We start from the raw sequence: 20,782 nt of genomic DNA, 5'->3' as shown, positions 1-20,782 counted from the left end.
GGTGATGAAAACACTCTAGAACAGACTGTGGTGACAGTCGCACAACTCTACGAATACACTGAAGACCGCTTAATTGCACTTTGGTGGGGGGATTGTTCCGTGTGTGAATTACATCTCAATAAAGACGTTATAAAAAAAAAGTCGAGGTGTCATCTCTCCCAGTACAAGGGGACAAGAGCTAAGGAGCCACTCCCCTGCGTGCCACGGCATCGAAGTCCTAGTGACTCTCTGAGGAAAAGGCTGGGTCTAAGGCGGGGAGTGTGGAGTTCAAAGACCCCAGCCCGACCTGGTCGGGAACAATGGGGGCAAAATTGGGGCATCATGGGGCAACTACTTCCAGCTCAGAGCTGAGAGATAGTTCTATGACTTGTGCCCTGTAAAGAGACAAGATGTGAAGAGAGGAGTGAGTTTTCCTCTTGGGGCACAAGACAAATAGTGATGCTAATAGTGAGGATGAGGACCATGATGTCGATGGCAGCTCACCTCTTAGGGCTTCCTAGGCAGCTCTCCCAGTCCGAGATGCGCCGTCTTGCTGGCTTGTGCCTAGTTTACAGACCAGGGGAGTGAGGCTCAGCCCACGGCTACGCTGGGGTGAGGACAGGGGCTTGGAACCCAGCACTCGACAGACGAGAGAACGGAGGGGTTACGATGGGGTCTAATGTTGACCGGGCAGGTTCAGCAGCGAACGTGGTGTCCCACAGTGGTGCTGTGGGTGCATACACCTCTGCTCTCCTGGGGAGGGGGGAGGGCAGAGCTGGGGGTTGGGAAGCTTCTTCCAAGCCGGTCTTGGTCACAGTCTCATCTCCTCAAGAGCTTGGGGTAACTGACCTCCTCTGCTTTGCTCCTGTCTACAACTAGGGTAGGGACAAACCTGGCACACTTGAGGAGTAGATGAGAGCCAAGGCACGCCAAAGTGGAACGGGTCCAGAGGCCCCACTGGCCGGGCCTGTGCTATTAAGTAACAGGCCTCCTGAGGACCCTCGACCCAACACTTGGCCATACCCGTGTACCTACAGGGAACATGGGGACATAAAAATCCATGAACTTTAATCTAGTCCAATCTCTAATTTTACAGATGAAATTAAAACCAAGAAATAAGGTAAGCTGTAAAAAAAAAATCCGTTAACTTTAAAATGAGCTTTAATTTGTTTTCCTTAAGTGCATTTATCGATGTAAACAGAGCATGTTAAGAGATTTCAGGGGAGAGCAGACTATTGCTGGTATGTTGGTTTTAATTCACAAAAGAAAAAACTACAACGCCAATGGCTTGGACTGACAGCAGCTTGGGGGGGGGGGCGAAGAGGGGGGAGAAAAAGAGAAAGAAAGGCTCCCGGGTGACGCCCCTCCGACCAGGTCACCTAGCCCCAGTTGCACAGTCTCTACAGGAGGGCAGAGCTGTCCCAACAGAACCAGGTGACAGCAGTTAAAAACCAACTCAGACTGCTCTGCGGTCAGTCCGTCGCCTGGGCCTTGGCCCGCGCCAAGCACTGCCTCACGCTTCCGGCCCGTCCAGCCAGAGGTGTGCACGAACTCCCAGTCGCCTGGGTCTGCCACTGGAAATCAAAGACGAAATCACTTCATGGACACTACAGATCTGGAAAAATAAAAATCTCAGCTAGAAAGGACGTCCGATTTGGAGACAGCGGGAGGGAAGAGGCGTGGGGGGGCTGTTTGGGGGGCCAAGAGGCAGATGCCCCAAGCGCAGGTGGACCATGTGTGGTTGTGTGTTCAGGGTCACCTCTGGCCCACGTGGCGTCCCCTCGGTGCTACCAAGAGGCCCGCTGACCATGCCCGAGGCCTCGCTGGACTGCAGACCAGCACCTGGCTGTGAACAGGAAGGGCCGCCCCATGCTTCTTTCCTCAGGATTTCCGTAATTTGTGCTTCCCTTTGGTTTGGTTTGACAGTTGAGAAGAAGAGAGAGGGAAGAAAAAGAATGGTTTTTGTCACTTGTCCAAAACTGACAGAAGAGGAGAAAGTAGGCGTCAGATGTGCTGGGTGGATGCTTCGTGGGCCCGGCATGCGTCGCCCCGCTCAGGGTGAGGAGCCCGGAACTCCTGGAACCCTCACTGGCCTCTGGGGGCCTGGCTTCTGTGATGGGGATGTGAACGGGCTTTCCGGTGGGGCTTTAGTTGTGTTGCAGTAAGATGAGGATTAAAGGCCTGGAGACGGAGGCCCACCACACTGGCTGATGTCGACGGCCACACCTCAACTCCATCTTTCTCTCTGGTTACACGACGAGAGGGCCCGTTCAGCAGACATTGAGGGAAAAATAGCAAATTCTTAACTTATTCCATCTCCAAAGTTGAAAAAGATCAGACAGTTACTAAAATAAACAATTTCTCAATTGTGTCTGGTGGCCATGGGCTCAGTGGCCGCGGCACGGCAGGGAGTGTTGGAGGGGGAGGGCCCCGGCTGAGTGAGGGGCTCACTCAGGACAGGCACAGTCAGCTCAGCTGAGCGAGGCTCAGAGTAAGGCAGTGTTCCTCACAGAAGAACACATCGGAAAAAGCTGCTCCTCTTCTGCTGGTCTGGTGTGATTTTGACTCCCTGGTTGCTCCCTTGGGGACTGTTGCCTTCCTGAAATGGCAAAAGGTTTTCTGGGGTCATGGCTGAGCATCAGCTCTATGTCTCTTAACCAATCAGCCAACCAACCAATGAACCAACCAACCACCTGTCCGCCAGTCCATCCACCCCTCTGTCCCCTCCCATTTGTCAAACCTCTGTCACCTTCCAACCAGCCAACCATCCAGCTGTCCTTTCCAACTGACTTTTCTCAGACCCACACAACTGCTACCTAGCTCCTCTTTCCAACCATCCATTCCTTCAATCTCGTACTCGCCTGCCCACCCCTCCTCTTCCATTCACCCCTTCAACATCTTCACTCACTTCATCCATCTCAACCTCCTTCTCCTATTTCCTTCTCTCCATCCATCTACCCAACTGTGCTGAGTCCCTTAAAGTGAGGCAGCCTAGGGGCAGCAGAAAGACTGTCCTCTGGGATTGGGGGGCCGGAGAGGGGGGTTGGGTTTCAAGGTCACAATGCCACTCACACCTGGCTGGTCTCCATGTCCCTGTGCCAAGGCTCTGACTCACCACCTCTCCCCTTGTCTACCTTCTGCCCCACAGCTGGTATTGTAGGCCCTAAACTCTAATCTGGTCCACTCAATCCATACTGAAACCCACCCATACTCCCCCATTTTCAGGGGGAATGCCCTAAATCGATCACCCAGCATTTGAAGCCTTTGCCTGTGATCTGGCCCCTGCCTACCCTGGGAACTCAGATCCTATTTTCTCCCATTCCACCCTCTTTGCATGGTTTGGTCCCCTTATCTTTGACTAATTCCATCTCCTCTTTCTGCTCTTAAGTCACACCTGAATTTATTCAAGTAACCATTGAATGCCTATGCTGTGCTAGGCTCTTGTGTGGGCACTGGGCATGTGGTGGTGGGCAAGTGGTCCTGCCTTGGGGAGCTCACACCGTACAGGGCAGACAAACCACGTGGGTCAACAAATAAGCAGTGATTTCCTGTAGCGGCAAGTAATGAGAGACAGAACAGAGGGTGGAGAAGAGTTTTGATGGTGATGTGTGAACAGAGGTGTCGTGAAGTGAGGCCTGGGACAGGCCAGGGGTTGTGGTCAGTGGAAAAAGTGCACCCCCAGATGTCCACGCCCTCATCCCTGGAACCTGTGCAGAAGGCAACCTGACCTGCAGGAGGGACTTAGCACATGTGATTGAGCTGAGATTGGGGGGGGGTGGCCTGGATCATCCAGGTGGGCCCCATCGAACCCTGTGACGCCTCAAAAGCAGAGCAACTTCCCAACTGTGGTGGAGAGTAGGGACGAAGAAGCAGGGTCATAGAGATGCTGAGTGGCTGGCTCAGAAGATGGAGGGAGGGCTCACAAGGCAAGGAATGGCCTCCAGAAGGTGGACAAGGCAAGGAAACAGGTTCTCCCCTGGGGCCTCTGGGGACGAGGGCGCCCCTGCTGACACCTCGGTCTTAGCCTGGTGAGACCCGTTTCCGATTTGCGACCTGCAGAACTTTGACATGCGTGTGTTGCGGAAGCTGCTAAGATTGTTACGGGAATTTGTTGCGGTAGCCCCAGGACGCTGATGCAAGAGGGGAGCACTGCAGGTGGAGGGGACAGTCCGAAGGAACTTGGGGGTCCAAGGAAAAGGAAAGGGCCAGTGTGGCTGCAGCGGACGACAGGGAAGCGACAGGGTGACAAGGTGGAGAGGGCGGCAGCTGCCGGGGCAGCATGGAGTGTGCTCTTGGCGCAGCGAGGAGCGCTGGGCTGAGCAGAGCGGGAGAGCGCCAGAGGTCTGGGAGTAGGGTGGGCACTGGTGGAGCCTGGCTTTCTATGACGCTCCCGAGAGAGAAGACGGGTGAGCAGAGCTGGCCCCATCAGTGCTGCAAGACAGATACGAACTTGCAACTAGGAGATACGTACTTCTGGAGAGCTAATGCGCAGCATAGAGATTATAGCCAACAGCACTGTGTTGACTCTCTTACACCGTGTTATAAACTTCAGAGTTGCTAAGAGACTCGATCTTAATTGTTCTCAACACAAAGAAGGAATGATAATTATGGGAGGTAATAAAGGTGTTAGCTCACGCTACTGCAATGATATTTCAAAATATCAACGTACGAAAACCAACGTATCGTACACCTCAAACTTGCTCGATGTTACGTGTCAATTACATTTCAATTAAAAAGAAAAGGCAGAGAGGAAGTGGTCCCGGGCTGCAACTCTGAATATAAACAAAGGTGTCAGGAAATGAGTAGGAATTTAACTGTCTGTGATTTGCAATTCAGTTCAGAAAAAGAGGAAATGCAAGGACTACGGCTCAATCAGGGCCTCATGCTCTATGTCGTGGACGGAGGTGATCCACAGGCTGAGGAAAGCAGAGTGTCGCCAGGACGCTTAGCGTACCTGCCAGGGGTCAAGTGTCAGAGGATCACCAAGAATCACGATTTTACTGTCATATTGAAGAGGAAAGAAAGGATAGGAAAATGACACGCTGTTGTTGGTCAGTGTGTTTGTGTATGTGGACTGCTTTCTGTTATGGCTAAAAGGCTGCTACTAAATCGATCATATCCCTTATGATTCCGTTCACAGCACCTCAGAATTACGGAGGCACGTTTTAAATCAGATGTGAACTACCTGAGTGGTGTTTTTCGTCACACGTGCCCTCTTGCGTGACCAGATGGAACCCAAGCGACACATGGATGGCTTTATGCTCTTGTATCAGACAGCGAGCGGTGGGAAAGGGCTGGGAGAGAGGGGCCGCTGGGCTGGAGGCTCTGGGGCAAGACTCCCAGCAGCATTTAGGTGCTAAACACGCCCAAAGTATAGTCGAGTGCGTAGATAAGACCAAAGGCAGCACTAGAAATGCTGAGTGCCTCGGACTATATAACAAAAAAGCCAGAAAACAAACAAAAAGGTGGATTGGGGGGGAGGGATCCAAGCAGGGCCCAGGGCCCTGGGACCCACTGAAGGTCACAGAGCTGTTCCGACCTACAGAATTAGGGATGGACTCATCAAGACGGGAGCCAATGACTGTCAGACACAGCCCTGCAGGTGGCCTCATATGGGGTGCGCTGTGGCTCTGGGCCTGCCTGGGGCTCTTTTGCTAGAGGCGCTCTGTCCTCACGCATGCGGTCTCCCAGGCAGATGGAAAGGGCCCTGTGTCCCCTGCTAGCCCATGTGCACAGCAGGCAGAACCTGGCACGGAGCAGCTCCGAGCCGCGGAGGAAGGATGGAGCAGAGCAGTGCATTCGGGTGCGGACGCCCAAACCTCTCCTGCTGATGCTCGCCACTCTCCCGGAGATGCCCTACTGGGGCTGGCTGCGCCCCGACGAGCAGGATCTGCCCTGGGCTGCATCACAGCACCGAGGATGGCTGGCTCCAACAGGGACCCGTGCAAGGATTCAAAGAGGACATACACTCACCAATTTTTTGTCCATTTTTGCTTTGATGTCTCTGGCGAGAGTGAAAAATGCCTGTGGAATAAGCATGTCGTTAGTGCCCTGGAGCAGGGAGCAGACAGGGGCTTGTTGGTTCCGGGCCACCGCTGTTTAGATGTGGTGGGACCGTGGGGTGGGCAGGGGGGGCAGTGTTAGGTCAGCTCGCTGGGTGTGGGTGTCCCCTGTCCAGCCCCATCTCCTGCCACTGCTGGGCTACTCCTGCCAACCTGGACCGCCACCTTCCCTGAGCCCCTGGGATGTGGTCACACCCTTGACTGCGTAGAGAGGAAACTCAGGTTCAAAGGGGTCAGTGAGTTGTCTGAAGGCACCCAGTACCTAACTGACAAGAGCTGGAAGAATCCAGGAGGAGGACCTAGCTTTCCATCCCCAACTCCTGTGTCCTGTCCACTTTTGTCCCTGCTTCTGATGGTCAGGGGCAGGGCAGAAAGAAAGACAAGCTGTTCTTAGTCAAACAAGCTTCATCTGGGGTCCCTGCCAGCAGGGAGGCCTGGAAGGGCCAGTACCAGGTGAAAGGTTTGTCTCCCCATGCTTGATGAAGACTCGACCTGGCCTCTCTTGGGGGCCACACGATGTGTAAAGTTCTGTTGTGGAAGGTGACTTGGGGTGCTAGGGAAGTCCAAAGCAGGGGGCCTATGGGTCTGGGAGACAAGAGGCTTCCCTAGGGAAGGCTCACTTGGGCAGGGCCCTGAGGGAAAAGGGGATATGAGGAGGGTGCTGCACAGGCCTGGGATGGAGAGTGGTGAGCGAGGCCCAAGCTGTGGGTGGTGCACACGGGCGGGGGCTGGTATGGGAGTGCCTCTGCGCCAGGTGTATTGGGTTGAGCTCAGGAGTGACAGGGAAGATCCACTTTAGAAAGATCACTGGGGCGGTGGCATGGACGTCGGCAGGTTAGCTGTGAGGCTGGCATCCCCGTGGAGAAGACAGGGTAGCCTGGGCCAAGGCTCAGCCAGGGCCCCCTACTCCATCTGGGCTGTGACTGGGGACTATCTGTGAGGGTGGCACGGCCAAGAGCATAATCTTGGAGCCAGGCCTGGGCACCAGGCAGCTGGGTCGGTCCGAGGCTCAGTTTCTCTGTCTGCAAAACTGTGCCTGCTCCCCAGGGCTGCCCAAGAGCCACTGAGGTAATACCCTAGGGGGCCAGCCGGGGCCTGCACCTGCTGATGTCACAACATGGCAGCGGTTCCCCCAAAGGACCTGGCACATGGCACTGCCCAGAAAGTGCCTCCCGCCCAGCTGGCTGATAACGTAGCCCAGAGCCTGAGGTCAGTCCCTCTGGTAGAGCCTCCCCAGAGGGTGCAGCCTGTCTCTCAGCCCAGAGGGGTCTGTGCTGTGGGCCCAGGACTCACGTTCTCCACATTGATGTTGGCCTTTGCACTGGTCTCCATGAACTTGATTCCGTAGTCCAGGGCCAGCTGTGAGGAAGGCAGACACACACGTGCACCTCAGCCACCAGGTGCCCCTGAACCCCACAAACCACCCTGAGTGGGGAGCAAGGAAGTTGGGGTGGGGGGCTCTCAGCGCGTGGATGTGACCTCCTGGGCTGCTCCCTCAAGACCCCATGGAGAGCAGGTGGTAAAAGGGTGAATGTCTCTGGTAGGAAGATGGAGGGGGCCTGGCTCAAACCACGGCTCTGCCCTCTGCTCCCTGCGGTCTCCACAGGCTCCCATCTGACGCTGTATGGGAGCACGCAGAGCACACCCCAGAAGCCCTTGCGCTTGCAGCCTTTAGACTGAAGCCCAACTGGGTGAGTGCTTTCCATTCTCTCTTCCCAAACTAAGCACCATACCGGGACAACCAACATGTCCCGGTTTGCCTGGCAAAGTCCTGAGTCTCAGACCCCCTCAGTTTTGTACAAGCCAGGATGGCAGGTCACTGTATGCTCACAAAGACTGTGAAGGAATCTCCCCCAAAGCTCACTCCATCAGCGAGCAATCGGGGACCCCTTGGGGCAGAACAGGCCTCCATGCAGAGAACCCTAAAACCCCGAGGTCCCTCTGCCACAAGGCGCCAGGCCCACGCCGGTTGCCGCGCCCACCTTTTTTCCCCGTTCCTTGGAAACTTGTCTCTTGTCGTTCACATCACACTTGTTCCCAAGTATCATCTTTTCGACATCTGCAGAAGCATGCTGGGGGGAGAGGTAGACAGGGGAGGTGAGAGGTCAGATGGGACTACAGGCCAATACATGGTGTGTCCCAAAATCAGTGTGGTGGGCCAAGACTGCTAGCACACCCTTGTACAGGTGACAAGCTGAAGCTCGGAGGCTGAGTGGCCTGTCCCATGTCACACAGCCAATACAAGAGCAGAGTCCAGGTTCTAACACTCTGACCAAGCACACACATTCTGGCTCCTGGGGACAGCTCCTCCTTGGGCTGTGTCACCCAAGCTCCGAGGCCATCCTTGGGCTCCTGGCAGGGTCTGGTCTATAGGAGGCAAGCAAGGCTGGGCTATTTACCCCCTGCTCGCCTCCCTCCTTTTCTGGCTCCTCTGCCGGAGGTCCCAGTTGCTGTCCTGGGACCTTCTGCCCCACTCTAGCTCACTCTGTTTGGGCTCTGGAAGTGGGTGATGCCTGTTTGGGGTGCCCCCCCCAACCGGGGCCAGCCCTGGGTACTTCCCCATCCCCTGGCACTCCCATGAATGCCCCCCCATGCCTGAACAGGGTTCCTTCTCCAACCTTTTCCCAGGCCCCAGTGGAGGGGTCTGTGCTTCCTGAAGGACCAGGGTATGGAAAAGGACCTTTTTTGTGTAGCTCAGATCTGGTCTTGGTGAGACACGCTGCACTGCTCCCTGCCTAACGTCCTGCTAACTGCAAGACCCCCTATGGCCCACTGGCCAGAAACAGTGAGTTTCCACAAAGACCAACATGAGCAGTTCCTTGTCCTCAGCCAGGGCCCAGCCCCCCGCCAGCCAACATGGGGCTGTCAGGAAGGCGGCCTGGTGCCCCTGCTCATAGACGCCAGCGGCAGCATGACCTTCGGCCGTGGCTTTATGGATGGCTAAAGTCCTCTGGCTGCACCTCAGACCCGAAGACCCACCTGATGAGTCATCAGGAGCCTCAAGTGCCATCATCCAAGGCTTTGTGGGTGACAGCAAGCTCTATGGGGAGCCAGAAGGTGAGGACACCAGCTTTGGGACAGGGAGGTGGGGCTAGCTGCCTTCTTTTCGCTCCTTGGTTCTGAGCTTTCCTTCTCAGCCAGCTGCAGTTGAAGAGCCACTGGCCTGAACACGGGTAGCTTAAGCCAGCTCCCACCCTGCTCCGCTGAAACTCAGTACAATCTGAAATGCCTTACCACCATGTCCACCAAACACAAGGGTCATGTCTATTCTAGAACCTTCCTTTTCTGGAAAGCACCCAATGCTCATGGTAATCGAGAGCTTGGATACCTCTTCTCTTGTGACTGAGAACACTGCCCAAACCCAACAGTCCCTCTGAGGAATGGGCTCTCAGGGCCACCCTATGAAGAGGCCAGGCCCATGTGTGGTCTCCAGGGTCAGCCGCCTGGCTTCCAGTCCCCATTCCTGGTATGTCCTTAGCTACAGGGCTCTTGGCAAGTGACTTCCAGGGGTCTCTGCGCCTCAGTGATCTCATCTGTGAACCAGGCAGCTCTGGGGTGGGGACTGAGGAGAGGACATGTATGCAGTTCCTGTGCATGTAAGCAGTTGCAAGCCTTACCTCCTCAATGTTCCGAATCCAGTTCCGGATGTTGTCAAAGGATTTCTCGTTGGTGATGTCATAGACCAGCATGATGCCCTGAGTGGAGGGAGACAAGACATGCACGCTGGACAAGCCGTGAGCTGAAGGGGTGGCCCCCAGCAAGGTGGGGTGGCCAGGACCAACCCGAACAGGACACCCTTCCCACTAACTCCCTCCACTCCACCCCTGGGGCTCTTCCTTCTGCTGGACTGCAGCACCAGCTCCTCTCTGGTCTCCCAGGCTCTAGTCCTTTCTACCCGGCCACCAAGGTGACCCTTCACCCTGCAGACCAGATCCCATCACACCCATGCTTACAAACGAGCTCTGCAGGCTCCCCAGTGCCAGCAGGGTAAGTATGGCCCACACCCTGGCAGCCCTCAAGGTCCTGCCGACCTCCCAGCCTCATGTCCCACAGCTCCCTGCCCTGCATGCTGTGTTTCACGGCCCCAGTGACCACTAGGCTCCCCCTCACGTCCACCCTCTGCATGCTCAGCCTCCTCCACACCCTCCCTCACCCCACTCTGCCCGAGTCTCCTCTGGGTGCTCCAGCATGACCTCTCCTCTGGCACCTACTATGTGCCAGGTACTGCAGTAGGGTCTCCCTGAACCCACACAGGTCCTGATCAGATGGGTGCCACTCTGCAGATGAGGACCTTGAGGTGGGGGTATGCCCAGGCCCGTCTCCCATCCCATGAGAGAGTAAAGGGCACAACTGGGGCCTAAACCCTGGATGGCCTGATCCTGACACCCTTGTGCATTCCAGTGACTCCACCTAAGTGGGGGCCAGCTTGGAGCATGGGGCTGGGCAGCACTGAGGCCCCTAAGGTTCCATAACCAATGCATGAGCACCCAGGGGTCCTGAAAGACCTGCAGAGTGAACCCACCTCCACCTGGGCTCATGATCTTGCTGTCACTGAGCAGGGCAAATATCCTTGTTTGATACAAGGGAAACTGAGGCACACAGAAGTGACCTTTAAGATGGAAGCCCAGGTAAGGCTAACTCTGAAGAAGCTGATCACACCAGCTCCCATTAGGAACGTCCCTGGGCCCTCATCAGCAATGCTGAGGGCCACCTTTGAGGCCAATGGCCCCTGCTGTCCTGCCCTGGCCTGGCTTACTCTAGTCCCTCAGCCTACCCTCCAAGGGCCCAGCCCTGCACCCATGACCTCTGGCGCTGGCTAAGAAATCTCTGAGGCTGCCTGAGTCTGCAGAGTGAGAACATGGGCTGTGGGGGGTGGGGGGATCATGGGGAGGATGTGTGACAAAACCTCAAAGACGGGGTGAGACAGCCACCACAATCCCGAATCCTGGCCATGAACCTGAGGGGATGCACAGCGGCCTCGTAGCCTTCCACAGCTACGGCCATGGCCAGGACCCCTCAAAAATGCCATGTGGGGGCCCTTTCTCAGGGCTCTCTTGGGGAGACTGAACAGAGGCCACTTGAGGGATAACTTGAGGGAGATTTTAGCAGCCACGCTGTCTACCACACCCCAGCCAAGGCCAGCCTGAGCAGAAGCAGCTGCCCTCTGGCCATCAGGGGCAAGAAATGCCACAGGGTCCTGAGGCCTTTCCACTTGTTTATCCAGGGACTGGCCCCTCTGGTGGCCCAAAACTCTGGCCACCACCAAGCTGATACTACAGGCTCAAGATTCCAAGGTCCCAGATATGTACCAAGAGGTACAAGCAGTGGGTAGATCTCTATCAGGAAAGAGAAGTCCCTAGAAAACACGGGATCACCCTATTCCAGGTTTTCCCAGAAACTCTCCTTGGAGCTGCAAATTCCCAGCCCCCGTTGTGCACAGCTCCCCGTATCGGGTTGTAAGCTCATGATGGGACAACAGACATCAAGTGTTGCCCAAATTTGGAACCCAAGAGTCTAGTACTATGCAGGGAGAGGATGATGGCTTACATGGTGGCAATGTTCTCTGAGCTGTCCCATGAGGTTACCACTGGCCACACATGGCTCTGGGGGTAGCTAAAATGCAGCTGGTATTACCGAGGGGCTGGATTTCTTAATCAATTTAAACTCAAAGAGCCACCTGTGGTTGCTGGCTTCTATATAGGTTAGCACAGATCTAGGACTGGAAACCACAAACACCTTGGGGCTGGACAAGGCCACACAAATGGCTCAGCCTAGTGTCACCAGGGGCTGACTGAGGATGTGGGCACTGGAGACAGCCAATCAGTACTGGCCCAGCCATCCACCCTCTGCCTGAACTTAAGCAGGGCACAAAACTGTGCTGAGCCTCAGGTCCCCCATCTGTAAAATGGGGATAACCATGGCACCCATGCTCAGGGGTTAATGGCCAAGACCTGGGCCCTGTAGCTGGCCCAGGAAGGGGCTCAGTGAATGGGGCAGTGGGGGGCTCTTTCTTTTTTTTTTTTAATTGTAAAATTTTTTTATTGTTATGTTAGTCACCATACAGTACATCCCAAGTTGGGGCTCTTTCAAACCAGACAGGGACGGGGCCCACCTAAGGCCACACAGTAGAAGCTCCCCCAGGACCCCAGATCCCCAAGGCCCCTGCCCCACTACAGCACAGCAAGGTGAGAGGAAAATGAGTAAATAAATTTTAATGAGGAGCACTAAGGTTGCAACCCACATGACTGAATTTCTATTATGTTTCAGAAGCTGTGTGGGATACTCTAAATACTTAATGGCTCCATTCATTTCTGCTGTCTGCCAGTATTTCCTGAACACCCACCACATACCCAGCATGGTCCTGGGCACAGAAAATGAAGCAGTGACCAAGACGTGGCCCTGCCCTCACAGAGCTTACGGTCTAATGGAGGCAACAGGCATCTATACAGTTATAGGATGGGGTGTACGCTGGGAAGGGCAGGGTACAGTGGGAGCTGGAAAGGGGGAGCTGGCCATCTATCCTGGAACACAGTCTGTTCTCTGTTCCACTTTCCAAGTCAGGAGACGGAGCTCAGAGGGTGACCCAAGGCGCTGAGCCAGATTGCAGGTGTCTGCCTCCCTCTCCCTCTGGCCCAAGCGCTTGGCTCTGTACCCACCTCACAGGTAGACGACCTGCTCAAAGCCCTCGAGGGCAGGAACTCAGCCCATTCCAGGTCCTCCTCTACATCGAGCTCAGGCCTGGCCTACAGAAGGGCTCGGTAAAAGTACTCGAGCGATGAGGAACGAGTCTTCCTATCACATCACCCTGCCTCTGGCCCAGGTGAAAAATATAACGGCCAACAGCCCAGAGCAAGTCAGCTCCTGGATGATCTTCAAGTTTTCAGTAGCAGATTCCATAGAGACTACGTGGGCCACGTGAATACTCCTAAGTGTTGGGGCATGCCATCTCCAATTTCACTGACCTCACCTGGAAGAACCGGCTTCCTGGGTCTTCCCTCATTCCCAAAGAATTAGGTTTCCTTAAATCCTGCATTGTCTCTAAAGCAGAAGGGGATGTATGTGGGGGCAGGGGCAGGGTACACAGTCTTCTGAAACTAACCTGGGACTGAGGACCCCTGAGAAGCCCAAGCATGGACTCCCCAGAAACACCCAGGCTTTGGTATTCAAGATGGCGATGTTCATTTTGACTTTAAAAAAAACAAACAAAAAAAGAAACAAAAACCAATCCATACCATTGCACCCCTGTAGTAGGCTGTTGTGATCGTCCGAAACCGTTCCTGACCAGCTGTGTCCCTAAAGCAGAAGAAGGGATACTAGTGACAGCAACCATGAATAATCATTACAGTGGGAACAGTGGACATTTACCCAGGATGGACACCCACTTTCTCACAGGTTATTTCCTGATTCATCGTCCTGCCGTGCGGCACCACCCCCATCCTCCCCATTCTTACTGAGAAGGCAATGGTGACTCCAGAGGTGTTAAGGACCCAACCCACTGGGAATAAAGTCATGTCCCATCTCCCCCCGTGATTCCTCTGTTTCCTGGGGATTCTGCCCAGAGCTTCTGGGTCACCAAAGAGCCAAGGTCAGATACTATCTGTGAAAGTCCAGGGCCACATAGGGCTGGAAAGAGCTGGTTACATGGCGAGTGGGCCGAGCTGGGCAATCTCGGTGGGGCCCCGGAAGCACTTCTGGACTTGCTGCTTTGGTGGAGGCCAGGGAGAAAGCCCTTTCTCATTGCTGCAGGGGTGACACCAGGGTGAGACACGCCGTGCCCAGCCTAGCTCCTGGCATGGAGAGCATTCAGTGTTTGGGATAAAGGGGACTTCACTGATTGGTGGCAGGGCCAAGGCAAGACCCAAGTCTTTTGTCTCTGGACCCAGGGTTCCTTTCACAACCCTGTACCCCCTTCCTCCCCAGCCGAGGGCTCTGCCTGTCTGGACCCCACAGAAGCGCCTCACTTGGGGCTCTGCTGACTTTCTGACGCCAACAGCAGGTGACGTTAGTGGTTATGAACATTTTATTCCCAACCATGGCCCTTGTCTAGAAAAGTGTTATGAAAGTCACTAACCCCGTGTAGACTGCTAAGAGCAGAAGAAGGAAGAGAGGGGAAGAGGAAAGCAAAACTTCTGCCTGCTACCACAGTGTCACTTTGGACTTCGGGCACCGAGGCTGCTGGGAGCCACGTGTGGTAGGTGCAGGTACTTCTAGAGGCAGTCAGAAACTGCCTGATTACCAACAGACAAGGTGTTAGGCCTCATCCAGATTTGGACTCCGGAGTTCGAGTCAAGAGGTGAATGCCACGGAAACCGAGGGGATGCACTCGGCAAGCAGGGCAATGCTTGCGCTCTGACGCTGGGGTGAGGGAGACAGGCTGCAGGGAAGGTGGCTCTGTGGCCCATCTCAGAGCACCCCATCTCATCACAGGTGCTTGCTGGGACCAGGACACTGTACCAACCTCTCAAACAGGACTTCTCTTGAACTTTGCTCAGGACGCATATTCCCTTTCAGTGACGTGGCTATAAGGAGGGACTCCCCTCCATCTGACCATCTGTGCTCAGCCTTCCCGGTGTCATGGGCTACAGACCACAGTCAGCGTCAGTGACAGGGACTCACAACATCTCTAATTTTATGTATCACAAGAAATCAGCCCCAGATAAGTAGAACAGAAATGGGTCTCACCATTGGGCCCAGGCTTCAGTTTATTTTTGGTTCTGGGGTTTCGGGTCTGCATGTTAGAGAAGTAAGGCCTGGGCTTCCCCAGGACAGAAAAGAGGAAATGATGTCTGGCCTCTTTCAGCGAGCTGATAGGCTCAAAGAGGAAATACTGGGCTGGGGAATTTCGCTGCCCCGCAGCCTTCACCACTGCCCAGGCACAGAGGGCGCTCTCCAAGTTCAATGGAAGTAGGCCACCGGGAAGCCCAGACCCAGCTGTGCCCACATCGGAATGCTGAGCTAACCAGGACTGGCAGCTATGTCCCCAGAAGGTGCTGACACAGACTCCAGGCCCCAGTAACCAGCAGAGCACAGTCTCTGGGGTTTCTGAAGAAAGCCTGACGTGTACACCTAGGCACAAAGAGATGGAGGCCACGGTCACAGGGAAGGGGAAAGAGGCACCACGGCTTCTGGCTCTAAGAGCTCAAGGGTGAAGCGGCTGATGGTGGCAACGACTCTTACCATATCTGTAGCTTAATTCTCTTGCCATCGAGCTCTATGGTCCGAATTTTAAAGTCAATTCCTGAAAGAAAAGAAAAAAAAAAAGGCACATCACTGTCAGCCCATTTCCCAAGCACTGCCCACCTGTGCAGGTAACAGCATCCATGGCTTATAGAGCACCTGTCTGCACCAGGCACAGGGGATCTCGGAATCTCCCACAACAAATCTGGGGGCACCTGGAGAGCTTTCTCTTCTCGTGCAAGGGGAGGCTGAGGTTCAGAGGGCAGACACAGCTGCCCAGAGTGAAGCCGCAAGTGGCACAGCTGGAGGGCAAACCAGGTACTTCAGGTGCCAAAGCCCTGTTCTACCCCCTCTCCCCACTGGGCCACCTCTCGGAGTGGGCCTCCATAGAACACTTTGCAGGCCAGAGCCCCATGCTTCTCGCCACCCAGCACACAGGGCATGGAGCCCCATGACACCCCACAATGTCACTCCCACAGCCTCCAGGCCTCCAGCTCCCCCACCTGCTGTCCCTTCTCTGTGGGTGGTCCCCACCCCGGCCGCCTGTCAGCCCAACAAACTTTCTCCTTTAGGACATGCTGGAAGGTTACCTTCCAAGAAGCTTTCCTGGCCTTGCCCCCTTGTCCCCTTTCCCCAAGACCAGGGTGACCTCTCAGCCTCTTCAACTGTTCTCCAGGTTCCTACTCCCCCCTCAGTCCCCTCCCAGGCTTTCCAAACCACATTCAACCATGTCACAAAGCTAACCTCTGTTCCAGACCTTCCAGTGTGTCCACCAACGGATGGATGAACAACATGGGGTCCATCCATACTACTACTCAGCCACGAAAAAGAACAAAGCCCTGACACATGCTGCAACATGGATGAACCTTGAGAACATCACACCGAGTGAAAGTCGCCGGGCATGAAAGGTAACAGAGCATAGGACCCCATTCTTATGAACTCTCTGGGACGAGGCAAATCCAGACGAACAGAAAGGAGATCGGTGGTCGCCATGGGTTACAGGGGGAAAGGGAAATTCAGGGGCTTGACTAAGGGGAATGGGGTTTCTTTTTCTCATAACAAAAATGTTCTAGAATTGGCTGCGGTGATGGTTGTACAACTCTGTGAATATACTAAAAGCCGCTGGCTTGTATGCTTTAAATGGGTAAACGCTATGGTTCACGAATTATACCTCAATAAAACTGTTAAAAAACAAACAAACAAAAAAACCACTTTCCACTGGCTTCCTACCACCCCGTTGGCCCCAGAGTAAAGTGAGAAGAGTTGCGTGTGTGCTCCCAGGTCCTGCCTAGCCTAGCCACCTCTCCGTACCCGCGGCTCATGTGACTGTTTCCTAAATATCCCAAGTACGATCCAGTCTCAGGGCTCTCATGCCTGCTCTTCCCGGTTCTTGCAATGTTGTTTCCTTCCACAGCTACCTGGCTCCCTCCACCTGGGAGCCTTCCTGACCATCTTCACTCTCTCTCCTCCCACTTCTTTTTCTTCTTCATGCGCTTATCCCTGACATTGTCTATTTGTTTATATGCTCCATGGACCTTGGGATAGAACTTGCCCACCTGAATGGCCTGCATGGAGGGCAAACAGCCCAAATCTCCACCCATAAAGCCTTGACCCCTCAGAACTGATGATAGGGATGCTAATTGCATCCCTGCCAACCTCAGGAACTGTCCAGGGGCCACAGGGAATATTAGCCTGCACTTGAAATTTGCCCACTAGAACATAAACTCCAACAGGGCACGGATTCTCACTCATGGCTGTTTCCAGTAACTCAGCATGGCAGAGGCCAACTACGTATTTGTTAGAAGCTGATCGCCCAGTCCTGCACACACACCTTGACCACAGTCCTTGCTACATTTCTGTTTCCTTCTGATTCATCCGAGTCATCTCTGCAGCCCCTGCAGCCCTGCTGGCACACGGCAGGTGTCCAGGAAAGATGGCAGGACAACAGAACTAAGAGCAACGGGGTCTACGTGGTGCTGCGTGGTTTACAAAGCACTTTGATGCTACGCCATCTGTCTCCCTGAAGGAATGAGTGAATGGGGCCCTGAGGAGACGGTGGAAGCAGAGCCAGGCTGCGAAGAACCAATTCCAGGAGCCACGGGGCCAAGTTCACACCACAAATGATCGATGGAGCTTATGAGAATAGGCTTTGGTAGGAAACAAACAGCCACTTAATCCCTGATCTATAAAGAAAACCCAGAAGTACACTTAGTGCCAACAGAGAATCACCTTTATGCATTCAGTTGTATTTCAGGACTAAGAGGCCCAGTGCTGTTCCTGCCTAAAATACCACCCACCTCCTGTCACAGATGCACAGGGATATAGAAAATCAAGAAGCACCATTTCATCAGCAAAGTCCCACAGCATCACTCTGTCCTCTCCTCTTCTTGGGTTTCATTAATATACCAAATTTAATTAGAAGTGTAAATTTTACAAGGCTAAGAATTATGAGGCCATTACTTCAAGGTCAGGATGAATTTAATTTTCTTAGAAGACAGAGGCCTGCAGGAAAACTACAAATGTAATGAGAATACCAAGGTGGGAGGGAGGGATTCTGGGTTCAAGGGCCACCTCTACCTCCCCAGGTGACCTTGCCCAAGTCATGTCTTTGTCTGGAAGTGGAGGCCAGTCTCCTCAGAGCCCTAAAGTGCTAGCCTGGGTCAAGAATTAGGAACCAAACAAAAAAGCCCAATCCCTGAATTGATCTCACTAGTGCTTGTGCTGAACAGGAAGCTTCTGATGCTGGGAAACTGAGGTCTGGGTTGCCAGCCAGCCACAGTCTGCCAGGAGTTAACATCACTTCCTGATTGGTGGAGACACAAAGGTTATCCCGAAGTTTGACCTTGGGGTGGTAGAGGGGGAGGAATAAGAAACATCTGTGTCCAAGGATGGGCTGCTGTCACTATAGGAGCCATTATGCTTCCTCCAGGCCGCCTCTGGCCATGATGACAACCCCTTCCTCACTGTACCTTTCTGATCCTCAATCATCTAGGGCACTGGTCAAGGCAGAAAGCATTACTCCTAAACTGAAGAAACAGGGCTCACAGAGACTAAGTGCTTGTTCAAGGGCAAACAGCAGCTGGAAAGCAGGCATGGCCATTTCCAGTCCAATTCTCTCTACTCTGCATCCGGCACATAAAAGTGCAGCTCCTGGAGGAGGGCACAGCTGGAAAGAGCAGCTCCTCATGGGGTTCAGGGAGATAGGTGACAGGGTTCAAGTCACACCGTGGTAAAGCAAAACCTGGTCCCCAGGTTTTCCCCATTCAGAATTAACTCCTGGGCATGGTGACCAGTCTGGAGCAAGGCTGCATAGCTCACACGCCACTCCACTTGATGAGTGTTACTTTCAGGTCAAATGTTTTCACATGGGCAATGGCTGTTTTTGTGGCATGGGGAGAAGTCAGCTCCACTTTTGTGGATTATCAGAACTGAGAAGCAACAAGCCAATTCTGTTCAACCACAATGTGGGCTGGCTCTGCGGGAAAGGCCGTTCTGCAAAGTGACAACCGGTGTCCTGGGCCTCAAGATAGGGAAGTCAGGGCTGTCTGTGGCAGCGGCTGATTCTGGTTTCTCACTGAAGTTTTTATCTGGCATCTCCTTGGTGATGACAAGTCCTAGGACAGGCAGCTGTCACTCGCCATTGCTGTCACCCTCAAGTGATGGAAGGTTGGGCAGAGAAAGCCTCCAGACTCCTTCTCACCATTCCTTCTAGAGGAAACTCGCCCGTGGGGGAAACAAGGTCAGGGAGAGGGGCTTAACCCCTGAACATTCCAGAGGAAAAGAGCAGGAGAGAGCTGATTTAGAATTCTGGCTCTCAGATGGACCAGCTGTGCTTGCTGGGGGTGTGCTCACACCTCTCTGGGATGGTTGAGCCTTGAGTTTTGGGGTTAGACCCACATGGATTCAAAGTCCATCTTTGCCACCTGCAGACTGTGACCTTGGGTGAGTCTTGTCCCTCCCCAAGCCTCAAATTCCTCATTTGTGAGACGGGCTCATAAGGGCACCTAACACTGCAAACTGAAGAGTGTGATAATGCACATAAAGCGCCTAGCACACAGTAAATGCTTAAGAAGGTCAGATGTCATAGGCCTCTTCCTATGGCCCACTCCCCAAGCCTGTTTCACTTCTGCAAGGCGGGGACTCCAAAAGAACAGCTCCGAGGGCTGCTGTGTGGACAGAACGAGATGACCGGCGCCAGGACCCCAGCCCAAGACACACACTTCCTGACGAGCAGGCTAAGGGTTGGAGCCTCAGTCTCCCTATCTGCAAAATGGGCACTTAGTTCTCTCCCCCCCCAAAGCCCAGGAACCTCCGAAAGGCGGCGACGGCGGCTGCTCTTCTCCCCTCCGGTCCCCTCGACCCTCTCAGATCCCTGGATCCGTCCGGCCCAGCCGCTCCCTCAGCCCCAGCCCTTCAGGGGCGCGCCCGGCCCGGGCCTCCGGCGTCCCCGGCCGCTCCCCGGCCCCGCTACCTATGGTGGAGATGAAAGTTGAGTTGAAGGCGTCCTCGGAGAAGCGGAACAGGACACAGGTCTTCCCCACCCCCGAGTCCCCGATCAGCAGCAGCTTGAACAGGTAATCGTAGGTCTTCGCCATATTACACTCTCTCCCCGACGGGAAGTGCGGCCAGCGCCTCGCCACTGGCTGCTAGTCCCGTCCATCAGCGCCGAGCCCGCCCCCTATTGGCTCGCGGCCCGCCGCGCGTCACCGCGGCCGTCGCCCGCTCCCGCGCCCCGCCCGTCGCCGGGAGACGTGGGGAAGGGGCGAGCAAGGCGCGGTGCCGGAAGCGGCCCGGGCGCGCCGCTAATTGGTCGGCGCTGGGGACAGAGAGGGCTCCAATTGGCCAACAGTGAAGAGTCGAGGGGCTTCAAATGAAGACCAGCGGGGGCGTGGTATCCCGGGTCCCCGCCTTCTTCCAGCGACTCTGAGGCGGCCCCGCCCCCCGGTGGGAGGGGGAGAGGACGGGGAGCGCCGCCAACGGCTCCGCGCTCCCGCAGCTCGGGGGCGGAGCTCAGGGCGCGGGCGTACGCGGGCCAGGGAGACCGTTAGGCGCCAGCAGAGGGCGCACGCGCGGCGGGGTCTTCGGCTCCCGCCCTCACGGCCTGCGCATCCTCCGTAGGCGCCGGGAAGAACGCGGGAAGGGACAGCGGTGGTGGCTGTGTTGTCTGGAGGCCACTGCGTCAGGCCAGAGGGAACCGAGGAGGAAAGGACAGTGGTGACGCCCGTCATAGTCGAAGCGAGGACCCCTCGAGACGTCCTCCGGAATCTCAGCGCTGGCCAGGGGACTACTTAGTGTTACCCAGTCCTCCGCCACCTGAGCGGGTTCACCACCACCAGCTGCGCCGAGGCCCGCGGGGATTCCTCGCGACGCGCCCTCGGACCTGATTAGAGATTGTCCAGACCACTGTCTGCCTTCAGCTATCCCCCAGAGCCTTGGCCGCCCCAACCCAGTCAGCCGCCGAGGGAGCTAGGGTTGTGAGGATCCTAGGTGATCGTTTCGAGCGTTGTTCTTTGCCTGCAGGTGTTGTCCGCTATTAAAAAAATACACAGAAAGTAGTTAATCCC

General features: G+C 55.0%; 1 protein-coding gene across 1 annotated transcript; it reads right to left on the bottom strand.

Moving 5' to 3' along the window:
- Window positions 1–1,122: 1,122 nt before the first annotated feature.
- On the bottom strand, window positions 1,123–19,854 carry RAB8A (RAB8A, member RAS oncogene family). Its single transcript, XM_026500415.4, has 8 exons — window positions 19,690–19,854; window positions 15,219–15,279; window positions 13,274–13,334; window positions 9,659–9,736; window positions 8,024–8,113; window positions 7,335–7,400; window positions 5,953–6,003; window positions 1,123–2,578 (listed from the first exon to the last, which is right to left on the bottom strand). Exons 1-8 carry the CDS (start codon window positions 19,811–19,813, stop codon window positions 2,486–2,488), a joined length of 624 nt encoding a protein of 207 aa, XP_026356200.1. The 5' UTR covers window positions 19,814–19,854; the 3' UTR covers window positions 1,123–2,485.
- Window positions 19,855–20,782: the final 928 nt, after the last annotated feature.

This window comes from Ursus arctos, unplaced genomic scaffold (assembly GCF_023065955.2).
Source record: "Ursus arctos isolate Adak ecotype North America unplaced genomic scaffold, UrsArc2.0 scaffold_14, whole genome shotgun sequence".
Lineage (NCBI taxonomy): Eukaryota > Metazoa > Chordata > Mammalia > Carnivora > Ursidae > Ursus > Ursus arctos.
The sequence above is the reverse complement of the archived record's forward strand: the minus strand, read 5'-3'. Positions and strand labels throughout refer to the sequence as shown.

Coding starts and splice junctions, on each gene's coding strand:
- RAB8A (XM_026500415.4), bottom strand. CDS start 19,813: ATGGCGAAGACCTACGATTACCTGTTCAAGCTGCTGCTGATCGGGGAC. Junction 13,335..15,218: donor AGAATTAAGCTACAGATATG/GTAAGAGTCGTT, acceptor CTTCTGCTTTAG/GGACACAGCTGGTCAGGAAC. Junction 8,114..9,658: donor GGATTCGGAACATTGAGGAG/GTAAGGCTTGCA, acceptor CTCTCCCCCCAG/CATGCTTCTGCAGATGTCGA.